The sequence below is a fragment of the Tyto alba genome, unplaced genomic scaffold (assembly GCF_018691265.1).
Source record: "Tyto alba isolate M040663 unplaced genomic scaffold, T.alba_DEE_v4.0 Super-Scaffold_6, whole genome shotgun sequence".
In the NCBI taxonomy this organism is placed as follows: Eukaryota; Metazoa; Chordata; class Aves; order Strigiformes; family Tytonidae; genus Tyto; species Tyto alba.
In genome coordinates this window covers 55,548,793-55,567,495 of record NW_024881327.1, presented here as the reverse complement: position 1 = coordinate 55,567,495, position 18,703 = coordinate 55,548,793, and the positions used below count along the sequence as shown (strand labels likewise).

Below are 18,703 nucleotides of genomic sequence, written 5' to 3'. Positions count from 1 at the left end.
ACCCCCTCTCCAGTGGTGGGAGAGGAGAGCTGTCAGCAGAAGTGAATGCTACTCTAACACCTTTTCATGTTAACTCACCCAGTGAAAATGATAATTAGAGGCAGGAGGTGGGTGCTATCAGTTGACAGGTGGGTCTGTGCTGTTCTTACAAGGGTCACGGTCTTGTTGGACCAGCCGTGGAGGTGAGGAAGGGGGCTTCCCCCCTGACACGGGGTTGCACGGGCAGAGCAGTGGGGGTCTGCCCTGCACCGGTGCTTCTAACCAAGAGTGTCCGTGGGGGTGATGCTGGGGCCAGGGGATTAACCTGTGTGACTCAGTCCACGTTGCATTCCGAGCAGTTCCCCAAAACCCAGCTCTGACCTGCTCCAGAGCCGCAGAACAGGCTGGCTCTGTGGGCTCTTTGTAAGGAGCTAAAAGCTGTGTTGGGCTTTGCAAGTTTTCTGCTGAAGTGGAAGATTTGCTTGCCAAAAAGCAAGCAAACCACAAACCCTTCTGTGATGGGCTGATTGTCAAAGGATGGCTTTTTTTTTTTTTTTTTTTTTTTTTGCTTTCAACCCTTGAGACTGCACAATAAAATATTTTATTGGCACCTATTGGTGTTTTACAGTAAAAGAGACCACCTGAAAACACCCCCCCGAGATTTCAGCTGCATTTCTGCTGCTCTGTCCATGGAAGGGTTTTGTGAAGGTGGAATTAGATTCCCCCCTCCTCATTCCATCGTCCACTCCCATGATCAGAAACCCACAAACCAGCTGTCCAGCTGGTGACAACTGGTGATACCAAGGAAAACAAATGAGCTGCTTCCTTCTCCAACACCTCCCATGGACCTAGTCTTTAGTCTGTCCCTCGGTAAAGATACTCAGCCATGGAGAGTAAAGCCAGAGCACAACTTCAGCTTACTCAGATCAACCACTCACATATCACAAGCCATTAACATATGCCCAGCTATCACTAAAATAATTTTAATATAATATTTAATGACACTTTTCCACTAAGGGAACCTTAGTTTTTAACTAAGGAACACTGGAGAACTTGATATTTTCTCTCCACTACTAGGTCTTACTGAGGAGGTGAAGGTAACCCAGTTAGGAGGTGAAGGTAACCCAGTTAGGAGGTGAAGGTAACCCAGTTAGGAGGCTGACCAGGCTTCATGCGTCTTTCTTTCCATACAGGGAAAGCTACAGATGTGGGTGGACCTGTTTCCAAAATCTCTGGGTCAGCCTGGCCCCCCTTTCAACGTCACGCCACGCAAAGCCAAGAGGTGACTTGTTTTCCTTTCTTAGTGCAGTGCTGGTTCCAGCACCTCCTGTTTGTGAGGGGAGAGGAGTGAGCTTGGAGATGTCAGGTGGGGAGGGATTCACCTGCCCAGATGACTGCATCTTAGCTCCTTCAGTTAAATAGTTGAGTAGCACAGCCAGGCTGTCGAGGTGGGCTCTGCACCAAGATTTCCACCCGCTCACGTTGCTTTTGTTCCCGGGGCTGTCCAGGTTCTTCTTGCGCTGCATCATCTGGAACACCAAGGACGTCATCCTCGATGATCTCAGCATCACAGGGGAGAAGATGAGTGACATCTACGTCAAAGGGTAAGCCACCCTGCTTTGTGTCCTCTGGGTACCGTAGCCCGAAGGCGCAAGAGCAGCAGCGGAGGAGTTAACGTGGCCCTTGCATCAACATTGCTGGGGCAGCCGTGAACCCCCACGGGGATGAAGGGGCCCTTCACACCTCTCCAGCTACAGATCCAGCTTCTTGGCAGACACGTTGCTGCTGGGCTCGTAGCTGCTTCACAGTGTCAAGTTTTTCTTTGCATCTCTTGGACGCCGACATGACAATATTTACATTTAGAGAGATAAGATGTGGGGAAGCAGCCTGGCCACTAGAGAGAGGGGCACGTAGTCTGCATTTCCACTGCCGGCTCCTTCCCAGCTCCTCTCCCGAGACAGCCACGGACTCGTTCCATATACATAGGTTGGTTTGTTTGCATAGCTGTTTTTTTTTTTTGGAATTCCCTTTTTTCCTTGAAACACACAAAAATGTGGCAACCAGCAGTAACTTCTCTGGCACATTCCCTTCTCTGCCTGACTCCATTTATGTTTTATCTTGTGTAAAATGGTGCAATCCCAGCCAAGGGACTTACTTATTTTGTGCGTTCTTTGGATTTATGGACAGGAAGAGGTAGGATTTTGAAACAGACTGTAAATCCCTTTTTTACAATCCCAATTTTCCTCCTGTAAATCCAGAATGCGTGCTGCTTACCTGGTATTCACATCAAGTGCATTGTTATCAGCTCCAGCTAAGCTGCCCTGTGCACTTTGGGGCTCTGAAATGGTAGTGCTTGCAGGGTGTTGCAGGGAAAACGAGAGCATCCAGCGCTTGCTGGTATCCCTCGCCTGGCTTTCAGCATCCCCAATGACCAAGCAAATCTCGCAGTGCTGTAAATGAGTTAAAAATCCTGCCCAACTTCCTCTTCTCCCAGCTGAAATGGCCGCATCACTAGCATCTCTGGATAAAGCCTAGCTAATCCTACTGGGAGGAGAAGCAACGGTCCTTCTCGTGCTAAAGCCTTTGCCCTGCAGACAGGGCATCCCGTGGGCCGAGTGACCGTCACCACCGTGACCTGGTGCCGCTTTGGTGGGGAACATTCCTTCCATCCCGCTGCCTCCTGAGCAGGGGCTGGACCTGTTTCCAAATCTCTGGGTCAGCCTGGCCAGAGATTGGAGCCCACTTTAGGGTGAGCTCCACGGATAAAGAGCTTTTACCTGCGGCTTTCCTTCAGAAGATCTCACAGTGCTTCTCCGAGGAGGCTGTTGCCAGCTTATTCTCCATTTGACCCATCAGGCAAGGCCAGGACTGGAACCTCAGTCTCTTAGACATCATCTTCTACATAGCATGTAAATTACTGTTGAGTCAGTTAGGCAGGCAAATGAAATAGGAGCTTTTCTATTATGCCTGAAGCAATTGCCGTTTATTTTATTTAATTGAATCAGTTATTTATTGGTAGTCTTGTCTTACAACAACACGAAGGGGTCTCAACACAGTTCAGGCTGTGCAAGGCTCAGTGCAGAGACCTTCCCTTCCTGAAGACTTGTGTTGTAGGTAGACAAAAGCGTGGTAGTGTAGGGAAATCATACTCATGAGGAACTGAAGAAGTATTTTTTGAGTTAACAGCCTTCTCTGTCACTGTCATAGAGGAAGGATATTTTTGTCTTGTTTTGGTAAGTGAAATTTCCAATAAAAAGTTTTACTTCACCAAGAGGATGGACCAACACTGGACCAGGTCAAATGGGAGGGGAGGTTTTCACTTATCATCTTGCAATTTTTTCAAGGTATTTCAAGGTAAAGCCAGTATTGCTTTGAGCCAATTGGATTGCAAGTTTCCAGAGTTCCCTTCCAACAAAGCACCGCTACTAAGATTTATGTGCTAATATGTGACAACTTTAAAACTCATCTGCATCTCCTTTTGGGTTCTTAAATAAAAGGATGGCCTGAGTCCTCAAATCTTACACTCGTGCTGAGAAAGAGGGAGGTGTGTGAGTTTTGAGAACAAGGTCGCCTCTTATATTTAAGAACCTAATTTTGCCTTTGGATATTACAGATACCTTAAGTCGCATGGATTTAAAAAATACTGGATGAATTAATGGGCTAAAAATCTACCAGTTCTGTTAAGTATAAAAGCATTATCTAGGGCTCAGAAAATCTCTGACCTGCAAATTATTGGAGCCTGGAGAGGTGTGTTGGGAAGGTATCAGGATCTGTTTGCCCCAGTTCAATACTTTTACCTGGACGTCTGCTGTTGGCCCCGCTCAGAGGCAGGATACCGGGCAAGATGGGTCTTTGGTTGGTCACCATGGCCATTCCTACGTTATGTTTTTAATTCTGGGGCACTGTGACTTGAATGCTTTTGATTTCTAGCATCCCCTTCCTGCGGGGGGGTGTGTGTGTGTGGGTGTGTGTGTGCAGCAAATTCTGCAAGAAAAAAACCCCCGTGCCAACGAGGCATCCAAATCAAACCGTTTCTTTGTCCTTTTGTTTGCCTGCAAGGAGAGGGCGCTCACACTGCATCCTCCGAGCGTCCCTGCCAAGTTTTGAAGGATGTGGATAAACATACAGGCTTGTCGTTTGCATCCTATCAGATCAAATCAAATAATCCAACCACAGTTTAAGTATTAGTGTAACCTCATCGCACAATTCCCAATGCCACCAACCCTTGCTCTCCGTGTAGCACATGTGCATGTATCGTGTGCTGTAGGATGAACTTGAGTAGACCTCCCTTCCCTGTCTCCCACAACATATTTGGGACAGGTTGTGTGCTCCTCTCAAGCACTGGAGAAGAGGGAATAATTTGTATGGCTGGGCAAACCCCCTTATTTTCAATTTAAGTGGAAAACAATCAAACGAGATAATTGTTTTCATTAGAGATTCTCTCTGAATCTTCTGGCTTTTCTCCAGAAGGGCTCTAAATACACAAATGGATGTGTTTTATTGTTCTGTTTTGTTTCGCTGATTGCTGAAGACTGAAAAATCTTGGACAGGGACAGAAGGCAGAATGAAAACCTGAGAGTTGCAAAACTCACAGCTGGAAAAAAGTAGTTGTTATGGAAAGTTTTCAGTTTGCCCCTGGTCTGGTTGTGGAGCGACCACAGCAAGCTCGTTTAGATCAGGAGGGGAACTGTGCTGTGAGGAGCCGGCTCAAAGGGGAGCCGCTGGGGACCACCCTGGCCACATCAGGGTCTGGCCACCTGGGATTTTCCTGGGGAAGAATTTCTTGGCCATTTAGGACTTTCAAATAATAATCTTTGAGAAATCGATGGAGAATAGAGGGGGCAAAAAATGGCCTTTTGGTCCTTCAGAATGGTTGCCTCATCAACAGGACTGGCTTTAGGGGCTAACTAACAGGGCCAGTTTGTTGGGGTGGGTGCAAAGGGGAAAGGAGCTCTCACCAAGGCAGGTTGGAAGCTGCTGTGTGCTTACAGATGGCTAAGTGACAAATTTGAGCCAGACTTAAGGTGGTCTTGAGTCTTTAAAACATCCATAAAACTCAGGGGAGGGAGGAGAAGAGATTGCAGAGCATCTCAGGCTGCTACCACCAGCACTGGTTCATGTCCCAACATTGCAGGGACTGTTGCATTCCCTCTCAAGTCTCCTAGGGGCTCCAGGTTATCCCTACAGATAGCAGCCCAAGGCATCCACGGGGGTGAGAGGCATTTTATTACCTGCTCACAGCCTCTGCAAGGTTGAGTGAACTACAAAATCCTTGGTGAGTTTCTAGTTTTTCATGCAACGTGTTTGCGTTTTGCAGCTGGCTGGTTGGCCATGAGGAGAACAAGCAAAAGACAGATGTGCACTACAGGTCTATGGGAGGAGAGGGCAACTTCAACTGGAGATTCGTCTTCCCCTTTGACTATCTCCCTGCTGAGCAGATGTGTTACGTCGCAAAAAAGGTGAGTGTCCCTGGACAGACGTTTCTACCTTCGCCTTGTAACTCTGGGGTGAAATGTGCTGCGTGATCTGAGACCTGCACAACTGCAGCACAAATGGAGCTGTGCAAGGCCCATCCTCACCTTTGCGTTATTTGAAACGCAAAGTTGTGGGCAGGTGGGGAAATTGGTTTAAAAAATCCACATCTCTAATGCAACATTTGTGGGGTCAGGATTAGAGGTGGCTTTGTATAAAGAGTCTGGAGGGACTGACCCCTCCTGGAAAGACTCCTCTGGACTGGAGGCAGCTGAATATTGGTGCAGTGGTGTCAAAGTACTCTCCAGGTTGTGTGGGACTTCCAAGGTGCCTACTCCACAACAGGGCTACTCCCAAGATGGAGATGGCATTTCCATGGGAATGGTTAGATATTCACTTCTGGTCTCCAGCACAGAATAATGGGCAGTGTGCTGTATAATAACATCACAGAAGGGCTAAAGAGGGGTGAAATGAAGGACCTGCCTCTGAGCGCCTGAGGGTGTAAGCAGGAGGGACACATAGGGGAGCATGGGTTGGGATGTGCGTTGATGCAGAGATGGGAAGAACAGCTTTGGTTTGGGATTCAGGGTGAAGAAGCCTTCGGTGTAGTAAGAGAGCTGTGGACTCGGTTGGGGAGTTAAAAGTGGACGTGATTTCAGCCCCCTCCTTCCTACATCTGTAGCTGGCTGTTGGTTCTGCTGTTCCTGAGATAAGTGAGCGCAGTGCGACAGTCAGATGTGGGCTGGGAGTTGCACAGAGGGAGGAAACGGGGATGGAGCTGGGGTGCATACATGGCAAAACGCTGGTGAAAAGTGGACAGGCTCTCGGGAATGCTTTAGGGGAGGGAGAGCTATTCACTTAAATTTCCTGCTCATCACCTGGAGATTTAGAGGAATATTGATGGGTCTGTGTGGACAGCAGGGACAAGCCCTGCTTTTGAGACTCGGTTCTGTCCCGTGACCCCCTCCTGGAAACTCAAACCCCTCAGCCACCCAACCCCGAGTCTCCGTCCCCACTCCCTGCCCTGCCGCTGTGAACTCAACCTCGGTGTTCGTTTGAATACGAAGACACCCCGTTGCAGTGGGACCATCTGCACCCACCAATCCCACCTGGGACCCCCATCCCAGGTTGTTCTGTGGGGCCAGCAGGGTCCCAGCGCAGCCTGGGCTGGAGCTGGCGCTTTGGCGGGGAAGATGTTGAGTGAATTCCCCATCCCTCGAGCCAGACGATCCCTGCGAGGAGGCCTAGCTTCAAAATGAATTGCTGGATAGTTAAACTGATTGACAGAATCATAGCTGTACCCATTTCACGCTTCATGTTAAACAAATCAAAAGTACAGTGTGTACTACATTCAATTATCCCCCTTTGAAAAAGCAAAGACCCCCCTATAAACCGTTTAAGAAAATACATCCCACTGTGCTGATATTGATTCTCCTCCGACCACATGTCTGCCAACACTGTATCAGAAAATAAACAGCTTGTAAAACCTCTCTGTAAAGGAAAAAATAATGAATGAAAAGCCATGCTTTGTATTTGTGGGACACATTCCGCTCTGGCAATTTTTGATCTCGCCATGTGCTGTTTGAACTCCAGGTTCATTACTGCTGCTGTAAAAGCCCATGCACTGAACTTTAAACGCAGGCGATGGAAAGTGGAATTTAAATCAAAACGGTCAGATGGCAAATCCTGAGCTGCTAAAAGCCACCTGCGCCCAGCCTTGCTGGTGTTGGCCCTCGGAGAGAGCACTGCTGGGAGGAAAGCAGCTTTCAATTTGCTCTCCTTTGTTTGCTCCACTTGCCTCCTCGCAGGCGGGAGCTCCCCTTGGACCACAGGAATGAGTCACCCCAACCCACATTGCAAATAATCTCCCCAAAGCAAGATTGCCCCTGGGCAGGAGGGTCCTCATGATGTTTAATTCTGACGTGCAGGTCTGGGGGGAGCTGGGAGCCTGTAAACCTGGGGAAAACCCAGGTGCCGTGCGGTGGAACCAGCCCCCGAAGCCCTGGGGATGCCAGTGCTAGCCAGGATCGCTTAATCCTTGTCGCAGCACTGGAAGTTTTGGGAACTTTATCTCCAAAGCTTCAAAGTGCTGGGATTACTTGGGGTTTTGAGGCTTCAATCTTCCCACAGGGCACCTCAAGGGAAAGCAGGAGCCTGTAAATCCTCTGAGCAACGATTCAACCTATAGGTTGGAAGTGTAGGCTCTTATTACTGCTCTTCTAAACATTTTAACCATTTCAGAGTGTTTTTCCATCCATATCTTTTATTGTTGCAGTAATGTTGTAAAGATTTTCTTCTCCTTCTCAGAAAGGCATTTACCCCCTTCTGAATTTCAAAAAAATCCCCGTGAAGGAGGAAGTCCATCTTTGGGACCGCTCTTCTGAAAATATGTAAACGCGTGTTTCCTTAACATCCTCCCCCAGCATTTATTCAGAATTTCCCATTTCTGTTCACACTTCTTTTTGTGCCATCTTTCTCTAGCAGCCAGGGACAAGTCAGGCCATGTCGTTTGCACGGCCACGGCACGCTTGCAGCTTGCCAAGCCCCACGAGAAGGCTGGTTTTGAGATTGCAAATTGTGCAGTCGTTTTGGTGGAAGGGTCAATACGCACTGCAGGTTGGAGCGCCGTTATTTTGCGGGGGGAGTGAGGGCAGAAAGGCAGATTTGTCAAGGCTGACGTGTTTGCGCGCTCTGCTTCCAGCCAACAGAGAGAAGCAGATGTCTGCAGGGTTTAAACTTTAAATCCCCAGGTCTAAGCCTGGCTGGTCTTGACTCTTGTAGAAAATGTTGTCGGATGGTCATGGTACAACCAGAGCCCGTGGAGAGCAATCCCGAGATAGGCTGGCGGTGGATCGCGTTTCGCTGGGCACCCAGTCAGAGAGGCGCTCAGCTCCCACGTCTCGCAGGCGCGGTGGAGGTGGAAAATGCATGAAATTGGTCTTGAAATGTTCAGCTTCGAGTGCCAGTTACAGCAGTAGCTGAATATAGCTGCCAAATCTGAATTCTAGATGTCCTCTAGGGCAGAAAAAGTTTGACACTGGATGTCTGAGCAAATTTCATCTGCACAAATGAACATTCAGGGTAGAATTTCAAGAGCACCTCAATATACAAGTTAAAAACTATTGATGCTTGAGTGGACCTGGAAATAGGCTGGAGCTTCCAAGACCTGGCTGGGTTGTCTATATACCATCTGAAAAGTGTTGCATAATAGAAATTCCAGGAGATGAACATATTGAGTATGGGAACATTGTTGGCGATTCCAAACCCATGTCATGCCATGTCATTGGCAGAAACCAGACCAAGGAACATAGATGTTGTCTTCATACTTATTCTGCTACTAGACTTTGGTGTTAGGTGTCAACAAGAAAATGAAGTATTGGTGCCAGAACACAAAATATTCTGCTTTGCAAAGACAAAGAGAGTCATTGGAAGAGGACCCATCCCACTTCTATAGAAGAAACTGCAAGAGACTGTCTGGTTTATCCAGTGGGAAGGATGGGGCAGTTGTTGTGAGGCTCTTTTTCGAGGAGCTCTTACATTCATTTAATTTCTTCTACTTTGTGCTCTCAACTGAAGGGGCCCATCCAAGTTTTAAGCAGATTATTTACAACCTACTTGGGCGCAGAGCTGGAGGTCTTGGGACATCTGGCATCTGGCAGTGGTGGGTGTCTGCCACTCGCATGGCTAGAAGTTGGTGGTCCTATAGGATAATCCCAGGAATAACCCTGGGGCCGTGAGGTATCAGTGATGCTTGCACAGGTCTCTTTGAATAATTGAGACCCTGTTGCTGCAAGGTGCAGCTGAAGTTTCCGAGTTTGCTGGCTCTGGTATTGGATATAACAACAAACCTGACATTCGGAAGGGTTTTTTCTATAACTGATCAGCTGGTGACATCCCAGAAGTCGTACTAGAGTTACGTCTTTAGGAGAGATATGAGAAAGAGGGAGGTTTGGGGTCAAAACCCCACCTAGAGATAAAAGTACAAAGGCATTTGAGGGAAAAGCAGGGAAGAAGGGGCTGTAGCTCACAGCTTGTTTTGTTCTATTGCTGAGTGGAGCCAAGAATAAATTCCTCCCTCCCTGGCACTGGGGCTTTCCCAGCTCCATCTGGTTTCATCGATTCTTGTTCCTTTGTCTGCAAATTCATTCTAGTGCCCTGACATCTTCCTGGTACTGACCTGCAACCGGCCAGACCCTCACCCGGGGCCGATCAGGCGGAGCATTCCTCCGCGCCCAGCAGCTCCGCCCCAGCTGGGAACCAGGAGCTGCTGCCAGTGGTGGGGCACGCGGGGACGTCCCCGTTGCGATGGATTTTGCACGGGGGAGGCTCGTGCCGTGCAGCGGCGGCTCGTAGCACGATGCTCTCAATCAGCTGAGAGCTCGTGGTCAGCCTGGGCTGGGTGTAGTTGTTAGATAGGGTGAGAGTTTACCATGGAAGTAAGTGTGTGGCCTCCCCATTGTTTAATTAAAAAAAAAAAAAAAATAAAAAATATATATATATATAGCCAGATGTGTGAGGTTTCAGCAACTGGGTCCTTGGTTCATCCCCTTATTTTGTTCTGGTCGTCACTGAATCTCCAGGTTGTACCAAGAAATCTCTGTGCTCTGGCTGGTTTTGGTTTGAAATTTTGAGTTTCAAGCACTGATTTTTTGTTAAAAGCAGTTAATATTTTATTAGATTGAAATTTTTAATTTCTGTCTGGTGTCAGTAAGCTAAAAGAAAAAAGGCTATTGCCTTTTAATTTTTGATTTTTTTCCTCTCCTGCTTCCTGTTCTTTATTTTGTCCTTCCCTGTCTTTCTTGGTGACATCAGAAAGCAAAGCAAAACACAAAATGATTCTTTTCCTTCCACATATAGCCAAAATGCAACATTCTAAATGGGCTCCAAGTACATTTTTTTTTTGCAGAGGAAGGCAGAGTCAGACAGGGCAGTCATATTTTATGTATTTTAGTGGGACTGCAACAAGCTGATGCAACGACACAACAGTCTTCTGTAGTAGGGCAGGGCAGCAGACGTGGCTTGGGAGGCACCAGCAGCCTCTGTGATACTCAGACAGGAGTTACTGTTGTGAGTTTTGCTTTCCAATGGGTGTGTGGAGAGGGAAGAACAGAGCATGTCTGAGTGGAGAACTGAAGGTCCAAGAATGCTGTTCCCAAACTGGCCAGGACTGGGACCCCGAGGCTTGGAGCTCCCGAACTGGCAGCGGGATGGCCCCGTGTCCCTGGAAAAGCCTGATAAACTCTGCCTGAAAGGAAATGGTGCCAGGCTGAGAAAATATCATTGCAGCGAGTGATTCCAGGGATTGGAATAAGGGCACGTGCTCCAAGGCAGATATTATGACTATCTCACACTTATGGTGTGATGATGCCCGGAGTCTTCCTCCAGGTATTGGCAAGGCTGTGCCCGAATGCACAGCAGAAGCTTTACGCTTGGGGTTTTTGCTCAGCTGCCGCCCCGAGGAGGGGGAAGGTGCATAAACCCAAGTGCCGTGGGCCCTACGATGCAACGGTCGGAGCTGGCAACAACAGGGAGATCAAAGAGGTGAGTTGGCCCGGTAAAAGTCCAGTATCGAGCGCTCTCAGCTGTCTGCTTGTTACGAAGACGTGAGACGCCCCAATGGGATGAGGTTCAGAGAGGCAGTTCCTCAACCCCGAAGGCTGGCCCTGCAGGACAGCCTGATGGAGCAGAGGCTCCCCGGGCTGAGCTGCCAGGGGGTGTCCTGGGCAGCCGGGGCTCCCCAGTTGCTGCGGGATAAGGGATCTGATCTCTCCCACATGCACATGCTGAACCGGGCCAGGCTTGCTTGGGCACAAACACGCTGGGGCTTCGCTCCTCCTCGAAAAAGCGGGGTTGCTTCTTTGTATTCTGTAGCACATAAGCGACCTAGAAGAAATGCAGCCCTGTCAACACTTTTCTAGTGATATGAGCTTATTTTTTTTTTTTTTCCCTGCCTCCCCTGCAGCATTATTCACGACCGTAAAATATTCACCAGCCTCCCCTCTCTCCCCCACACTGCAAAACAAACCCCCAAACAATAATTCAAGCCCCCTTCCTTCCCATGTCTTGCAAAAAGCTAGGAAATAAATTTCTTGCCGTGGGTTGTTTTTATAGTGAACTTTCGTAGCTAGATTTAATCATGGAGGCAAATTTCACACTGCCTTGAAATGGACCCATAAACTTAGCTCAGCATCAAATTCCTCCTTCCCCAGCCTGCCCTTCCAGCTCTGCTCTGCCGTGTCCCCAGCTTCACGGGGCTCCAAGGAGGAAAGCTTCGCCACCAGCCAAACCACATTTACAGTGTTTTTCCACAAGAAAGGCCAAAGTTGTACAGCTCGTGCTAGCGCCGTACGCATTGCCACCCGGAAAGGGTCGAATCCTGCCTGAGCCATCCTTCATCAGGCAGGGAGTCCCCGGCAATCCAGGGCTTGCTCTCGGGGGTAGAAGTGGTGCTGGGGAGGCAGGGGGGAAGCAATGAGCACCCCCTTGGCCAGGGCATGGCTTCCATTCGCTTTGAGTGCAGGCAAGTCCTCGGGCTTTGCAATGGGAAGGAGAGAAGGTGGAGACCCAAAGTCCTGCATGTTTGTCAGCAGTTGCACGCCCAGTCCTGGGGGACGTTTCCCCAGTTGTGTTTGATTGCGTGAGAGCTGACCGTAAGGCACCACAGCACCTGGGTTCGGGGTGCTCTCCTCCTGTCCGGGGCGAATGGGAAAGGAGCCCACCAAGGGCAGAGGGATTGCTGCAGCAACTCAGAGACCGGGGCAGTAATTTGGGCCTCACAACAGCCTGCTCCTTTTCCCGGTTCCTCCTCTTGCCCCATCAGGACACTTGTGGGATTGGGTCTTCCAGCGGGAATTCCCAATCTGGTCTTTGCCAGAGAGCAGAGCTGCCACCACCACCCCTTCCTTTCAGAGGGGCTGCTCAAGTTCTTCGTTTCGCTCATGTTCAACCTCGGGTGATGGGGTGGTGCAAAGAGAAGGTCCAAGACGTGCTTGGAGAGGTGCTTCAAGCCAGGCAGCAGCGTAGCGGTGCTCCTGGAGCCCGGACACCCCTGATGAAGGCAGATGTGGTGCAATCAGCTTCTGAGCCAGGGGCGTGAGTTATCACCGGAGAGGAAGAGGCGCCTGCAGGACTCGGTTCATCCTCTCCCAATCCAGGCATAGATGGGGGTGCCTGAACTGCCCCGGCAAGGGGCAATCGGGAGGCGCCCGTGGTGTCTCGTGGTGGTGCACACCGGGGGACGTGGGTCTTCCTCCATCTCGCAGGCCCCAGAGGAACCTTTCCAAGCCCTGGCGAGGTCATCTGGGCGCAGGCATGGGTACGTGGTTCCTGGGGCTTTCTCCTCTGGATGACTAACAACCCTTCTGCAGTGCAGGACCTGACCAATGTGTGGGAAAGGGAAGAATCACCAAACTCTTTCCCTTTTTAGCAGTTTTAATTTAAAATGACTTATTAGCTGGGAAAACACCCCCTCCCCCCCCCCCGCCTTGGATAAACATACATTTTAATACATTGCAGTGAGCAGAGGGGGAGAGATGGAAGTTTCCATTGACTTTATTTTATTTTTCTAGATTATAAAATATTTAAAATGCATAAATAAAATGCTCCATTGCAAAAATGCTGGCGTGTTTTTCCAAAGCAAGGCGGGGAATGGAGCTAAATTGAAATATAACCGTCCAGGGCGATCTCTTAAAGTGAAACCAGTTTCAATGGGATTTAAGTGGCCACAGTCTCCCTGCTTGAATATTTATGTTCTTATGGAGTGTGACACATTTCCCCCCCCCCCTTTTTTTTTAATATTGCACGATATAATGAATCAGAGTCTTGTAGCCACCGCGGTGAATTTATGGTGCTACGTATGTGTCATGAATAATGCTGAAGTTTCCTGGTTTTAAATATGTTCCATTTATGATACTGTCATGTTGCAAGAGTGCAGCAGGAGGCATTGCCCACAGGACACACCTCAGAGCCCGCGCTGTCAGTAGACACCGGTCGGGACTCTGCCTCCTCTCTGCAAACCTTGGCTGGAGCCAGAAATAACAAGACCTCGGCTTTTTGTGCTTCTCTGTCTCTCTCCTCCTGTTCTAACACTTCTCACTCCTAACTCCCAGGCATCTTGTGGCATCCCAAAAGTGGTATCAGATCCCTGTTGGGAAATATTACTGGTTGCAACCACATAAATAGCAAATTTTGTGGCATGGGCGCATATCCACCATATAGTAATGATGTGACCGCAAGCTCATTGTCACAGTAATGGGATTCAAACCCTCCTTGTTAGAGAAGTTAATATAAATGTTCCCCCGACTGGCTTTTTGGGGAGTGTTGGTCTGACTATCCAGAAGACAGACCATCTGTCTTCCTGTTGACCTATTCACTGCAGTAACCGAGTCGCTGCCGTGGCAAACTTCTCATACATGAGTGTTCTGTAAATCATCTCCTCTCCAGAAAGCAGAAACTGCTGCCTCCTCTTATTGCTGATCCCGTGCTCATCCCATATGGATGCTGTCTCCCAGGCAGTGGCTACTCCTTATTACTGTGGCTGGGTTGCAGAATTGCTGGATGACAGCTCCTGCACGGCACAAAGACTTGGTAAATGATGATAATCGCAGGGGATGATCGGTGTAATTTTCACTCCTGGTGCTTTGCAAACAGGCTTCTGGGACTGCCGCGAAAACTTTTCCACAGGTTGTCACAGCAGCTCCAGTGGCAGGGAGCAGACAAAAAATTGCCCATCTAATAGAAATGTGAAGGGCATATAGACGGGGACAGATCTCGCGCTATAAGGACCGGAATCAGGTGTCACGGTGCCACCACTTGGTTGCACAGGGAGCCAGGCTCTGGTCACCATGACTTGCTGGTGCTCTGAATCTCTCCTTTCTCGAACTTAGATGTAGTAATAAATATAGCAAGAACGTATGCAGCTTGGCAGCAGCCCAGTGTAGTATTAGCAGTAGATTTACTGGGACACCATGTCCAACTCTAGAATTCACCTGTCCTGAGAATGAAAATCTGGGAGATGTGCAGAAAAGATGAACAAAGTCACTTGAGAACCGAGGAACCCACCGCGCAGTGAGCTGCTATGAGACCACCGGTCTCTTTCTTTGCATAGTGTGTTTGGTAAGTAAACTCAGGAGCCACAGGTTACTTACATGTGGTCGAGGTGTTTGCTGGTCTCGAGTTGATCAACTGCACAGAACTGGCTTACAATAGATCTGCCAGCAGATCAGAGCAGCGGTGGATCCTGATTTGTGCAGGGCTCTGGCTGCTGACAGAGCTGGGGTGAGACATGGGCAGAAGGGGAAGGGATGTATTTGAATTGCCTACCATAAGTGTTAATTGAGGTGTTACTCCTATATTTTTCCATTCATTAAGAGGAAGGTGAAATTTGGTAGCACTGCCACTCAACACGCGTTGCTCTCACCTTGGAAAGTCACCCTCACTTAATCCATGTGAATATGATGCTGTCACTCCAAAAGATCCTATTTGCAAGGTCATGGTGCCTGTTTGCTAAAATATTGTCAGTAAATTAAGGCACAGATTGATACCAACTCACCTTCTAGCAGCATCTTGGATTCCCCACTGAGCATCCTTGTCCAAGAACAGGCCAGATCCCGGTGCTGTCCTCCCGTGGCTCTGTCCCTGCAGAACGGGAGCAGGACACACTGAGAACATCATGTTACAAGACTTCCACTGCTGTGAGATGAGAGGAGCCAGGTTCTGCCCACTTCTACTAACGAGCTTTTTATTTTTCCTTGGTTTCTTCTCTGGTGTGATTTTAGGAGCACTTCTGGAGTTTGGACAAGACAGAAAACAAGATTCCACCACAGCTTATCTTCCAGATCTGGGACAATGACAAGTTCTCTTTTGATGACTATTTGGGTAAGTTGGGAGGGTTATTTGGCTCCATCCCTGCTGATGCAGACAGGAAGAAAAATTTATTGAATCCTTTCAGGATATGAAGACAGCGTAACAAAACCAGTTTAAGCCACTGAACAGGATTCAGTGTCAGCATAAGTTCAGGACTGATGATGAGTGGTTTGTAGGCGGGTTTCCAGTCTCAGCCTGCAGCAGTCTGCTCCTGGGCTGACATAATGTTGAGAGCATCATCAAATCCACCAGAGCCACCACCTTCCAGGAGGCCCCAGTTCTCTGTGACTCATCAGAAATCGTGCTGAAATGTGCTCATCAGGACTAACAGCACATTTGAGCTGCCTTGCTCTACCTGGGATATTTAGACATGAACACAACTCAATCCAACACTTGTCTGTTTTGGTGCTAGCCTCATTAATCATCCTCAGAAATCTAGGTTTAGGTCAAGAAAACAATAAAACAAAACCCTCTAATAGGGAGGATAGCAGAGCCACGCAGCAGATTATCTGTGCCGAAGCTGGAGGTTCCGGCATTACGAGTTTTTGGTTGGATCTTGTTCTAGGTTTCTTTTTGGCACCAAAAAAACCACAAACATCAAAAGCTTCACTGAGGACTTATATGCTCAAGATCCTTTTAAATCCTGTCTTTGATTAATTACATAGGCTGAGTGCCGAAATAACCTCTCCAAGGTGTATTTTCCAGTTCCGGCTCTGCACATCAGGAGCTTTTGACCGTCAACATTAATTCTTTGCAAATTCCAGCAAATGAAAGTGGCCTTTGGCTTTTGTAAAGCACTTTTCATCAGTGGACTTCAAAAGTGTTTCACAGCACACCTGATCTGTGCCGTTATTGTCACCGGTTGCAAGAATCTGTGGCACAGAAAAGCTGCAAATACAAGAAGATAGTGACTGAATGAGAGTTTTCAACAGCAGAGTAATAAGCTGCTGTCCCTCAGCGGAGCTGCAGGATCAGACCCTGTGTATGTTCTTGGCCGTTCCCTACTGTAAGGTAGTTTGGTGTAGCAATGTTAATTAAAAACAGGCACTTTCAACTAATACTTGGAGATTTGAGCTCTGATTTCCTAAAGGCTAGATAAATGTGATAATAACTGGATCTGAGGAGGAAGCTATCAATTTTACGGGATATCCTTCATATTTAGTCTGCGGCAATTCCTCACCTGGGTGGGGCAATAAAATAGCCTGTTTGGAGATCTGCAGGCCTTCTGCCCAATGCTCCCCTACTGCCTGCGTTCTGGGTGTGTACAATTTGCGTTTCACCTAAATCTATTAATCTTCATTAAAAATCCCAGCCTGCCTGGTTGACTCCAGTGCAAATCACCCAGCCTTACAGCTGCGTAAGTCAGCAGGTATTTTGCAGCATCTTCTGTAAGGACATCACGGCTCTCGTCTTCGTAAGCACAATGGTGATGCCAAGTGCTCAATTCCTAGGGAGAACCACGGGCTAAAACAATAAATGGGGCCACGCCTGAGCCTGCTCTCCCCCTTGCTATGTGGGTGTCTGCCCAAGCTCCCTGAGGTCAGGAGGGTGCCACAGTGAATATTTCTTCAGGGCAAGAGTCCACATTTTAAGGGCCTGTTACATGTTACACACCGAGATGTCTTCCGGGTAACGTTCCTCCTTGCAGGTTCCATTCAGATGGATCTCAACAGGATGCCCAAACCTGCCAAGACTGCTGAGAAGTGCTCCTTAGAGCTAGCAGACGAGACCTTGTCTTCAGGTCGCTTTGTGTCACTCTTTGAACAGAAAACCGTCAAGGGATGGTGGCCCTGTGTTGCTGAGCAGGATCAAAAGAAGATCCTGGCGGTAAGGTGGCCTCTTCACGTGTTCTCTTGGAGGGGTCACTCAAAGCACCAAGGAGGGACGTGGCTGGGCCGAGCACGTGCAGGAAGCCAAGGTCAGGGCAAGAAATGCAGTCTTGGGCTGCACATTCTACAAACTGGGCCAGCTTTTGTCAGCTGGATGTCTTCTGGGATTTGTCCAACACCATGCAAATGCCTCAGAAGGAATTATTTGTTCGGTGGGATTTTTGCTGTGGTTTTTGGAACATGCCACCTAATTTGACTCTGTATCACATCTATTCTTAATGATGCTGTGTTGCGACAAGTACCAGGGAAAGGTTCCAGCTGTCAGACTGATGTATTTAAATGTAAGCGTCTGGGCTCCTGTTCAAGTCCTTGGCGATAGTTCAATACAGGTAAGGGAAGCCAGAGAGTGAATTAAGTCGTTCAGCAAAAGACCCCTGAGCTGGTTGCCTAAACTTGGTTGTCAGTGACATTTGAGATGTCGGGGAGTATCTGCTGAGAACATTTAGTGGGCAGGTGAGGGATCTGTATGAAATCCACTCTTACTGGGTTCCTCATGGCCCTTGTTGAGAGTGACTGGTTTATGCTCAAAGTAGTTTTTCTTTCCCCAATCAATATTTTGCATCATACATTCATTTCTCACACCTCTCTTCTCTCTTTTTTTTTTTTTTTTCTTTCTTTCATTTCTAAGTTTGTTTTTGTTTAACCCACACAGGGCAAATTGGAAATGACTTTGGAAATTGTGCCAGAACAAGAGCATGAAGAGCGGCCGGCCGGCATGGGTCGGGATGAGCCAAATATGAACCCCAAGCTGGAGGACCCCAAGTAAGAGCATCTTGAATGGAAAACTAACCACTGGGGCACAGAGCTCTCAAGGAGCAAATTGAAAATCTGGGTTCTCAGTTTGAGGTCTGCTCCCTGCAATGGGCTTGCTGCCTTGTAGGCTCCGTTTCTGAACTGCCGATGCTCAAAGTGTAGGAGCTGAGGCAATCCAGGGGGGGGAGGCTGGTCTGGACCACCAAGGAAGACATTTGACATAGCCTGCCCAGAGGGCTGTGGGTCGGCAGGGTGAGCAGCCAGCTTGTTACAGCAGGGCATGCTCGTGGCGTTGGGGGGTCTAGGCGAGTGAAACTGCTGTGAAACTCAGAAGTGACCTCAACTTTTTTTGGCTCCAGGCGCCCAGAAACCTCCTTCCTATGGTTCACCTCCCCATACAAGACCCTGAAGTACATCCTGTGGCGGCGGTACAAGTGGGTGGTTATCCTGGCCATTTTGCTCTTCGTTTTGCTGCTCTTCCTGGGGATCTTCATCTACGCCTTCCCGGTATGCTGGGTGTGGGAGAGGACATGGGGGGCTGGCCAAGGTCTTAGGTGTTCCCTCAGGTCTCTGTGGCTGACCTGCCTCTGTGGTGACAGAGATGGTCCCAGTGCATGTGGCTGCAAAGGCCCATGCTGGTCTCTGAGGAGGAACCGGGTGGACCACGATGGGTCAAAAAGATAGTCTGTTTCCAGTCTCTGCTACAGACTCGTTGCAAGGAGCTCACCTCTTTGCACCTGCGTTTC

At 48.6% G+C, this 18,703-nt stretch overlaps 1 protein-coding gene across 8 annotated transcripts in view; it reads left to right on the top strand.

Moving 5' to 3' along the window:
- LOC104363421 (dysferlin) overlaps positions 1-18,703 on the top strand; it is a 99,932-nt gene that overhangs the window by 75,273 nt on the left and 5,956 nt on the right. For all 8 annotated transcript variants that reach the window (XM_042807956.1, XM_042807955.1, XM_042807952.1 and 5 more), the window contains 7 exons: positions 1,173-1,261; positions 1,488-1,583; positions 5,297-5,438; positions 15,228-15,327; positions 16,964-17,142; positions 17,857-17,966; positions 18,317-18,464. In XM_042807956.1, coding sequence (XP_042663890.1) covers positions 1,173-1,261; positions 1,488-1,583; positions 5,297-5,438; positions 15,228-15,327; positions 16,964-17,142; positions 17,857-17,966; positions 18,317-18,464 — 864 coding nt within the window. The remainder of the gene's footprint in view (positions 1-1,172; positions 1,262-1,487; positions 1,584-5,296; positions 5,439-15,227; positions 15,328-16,963; positions 17,143-17,856; positions 17,967-18,316; positions 18,465-18,703) is intronic.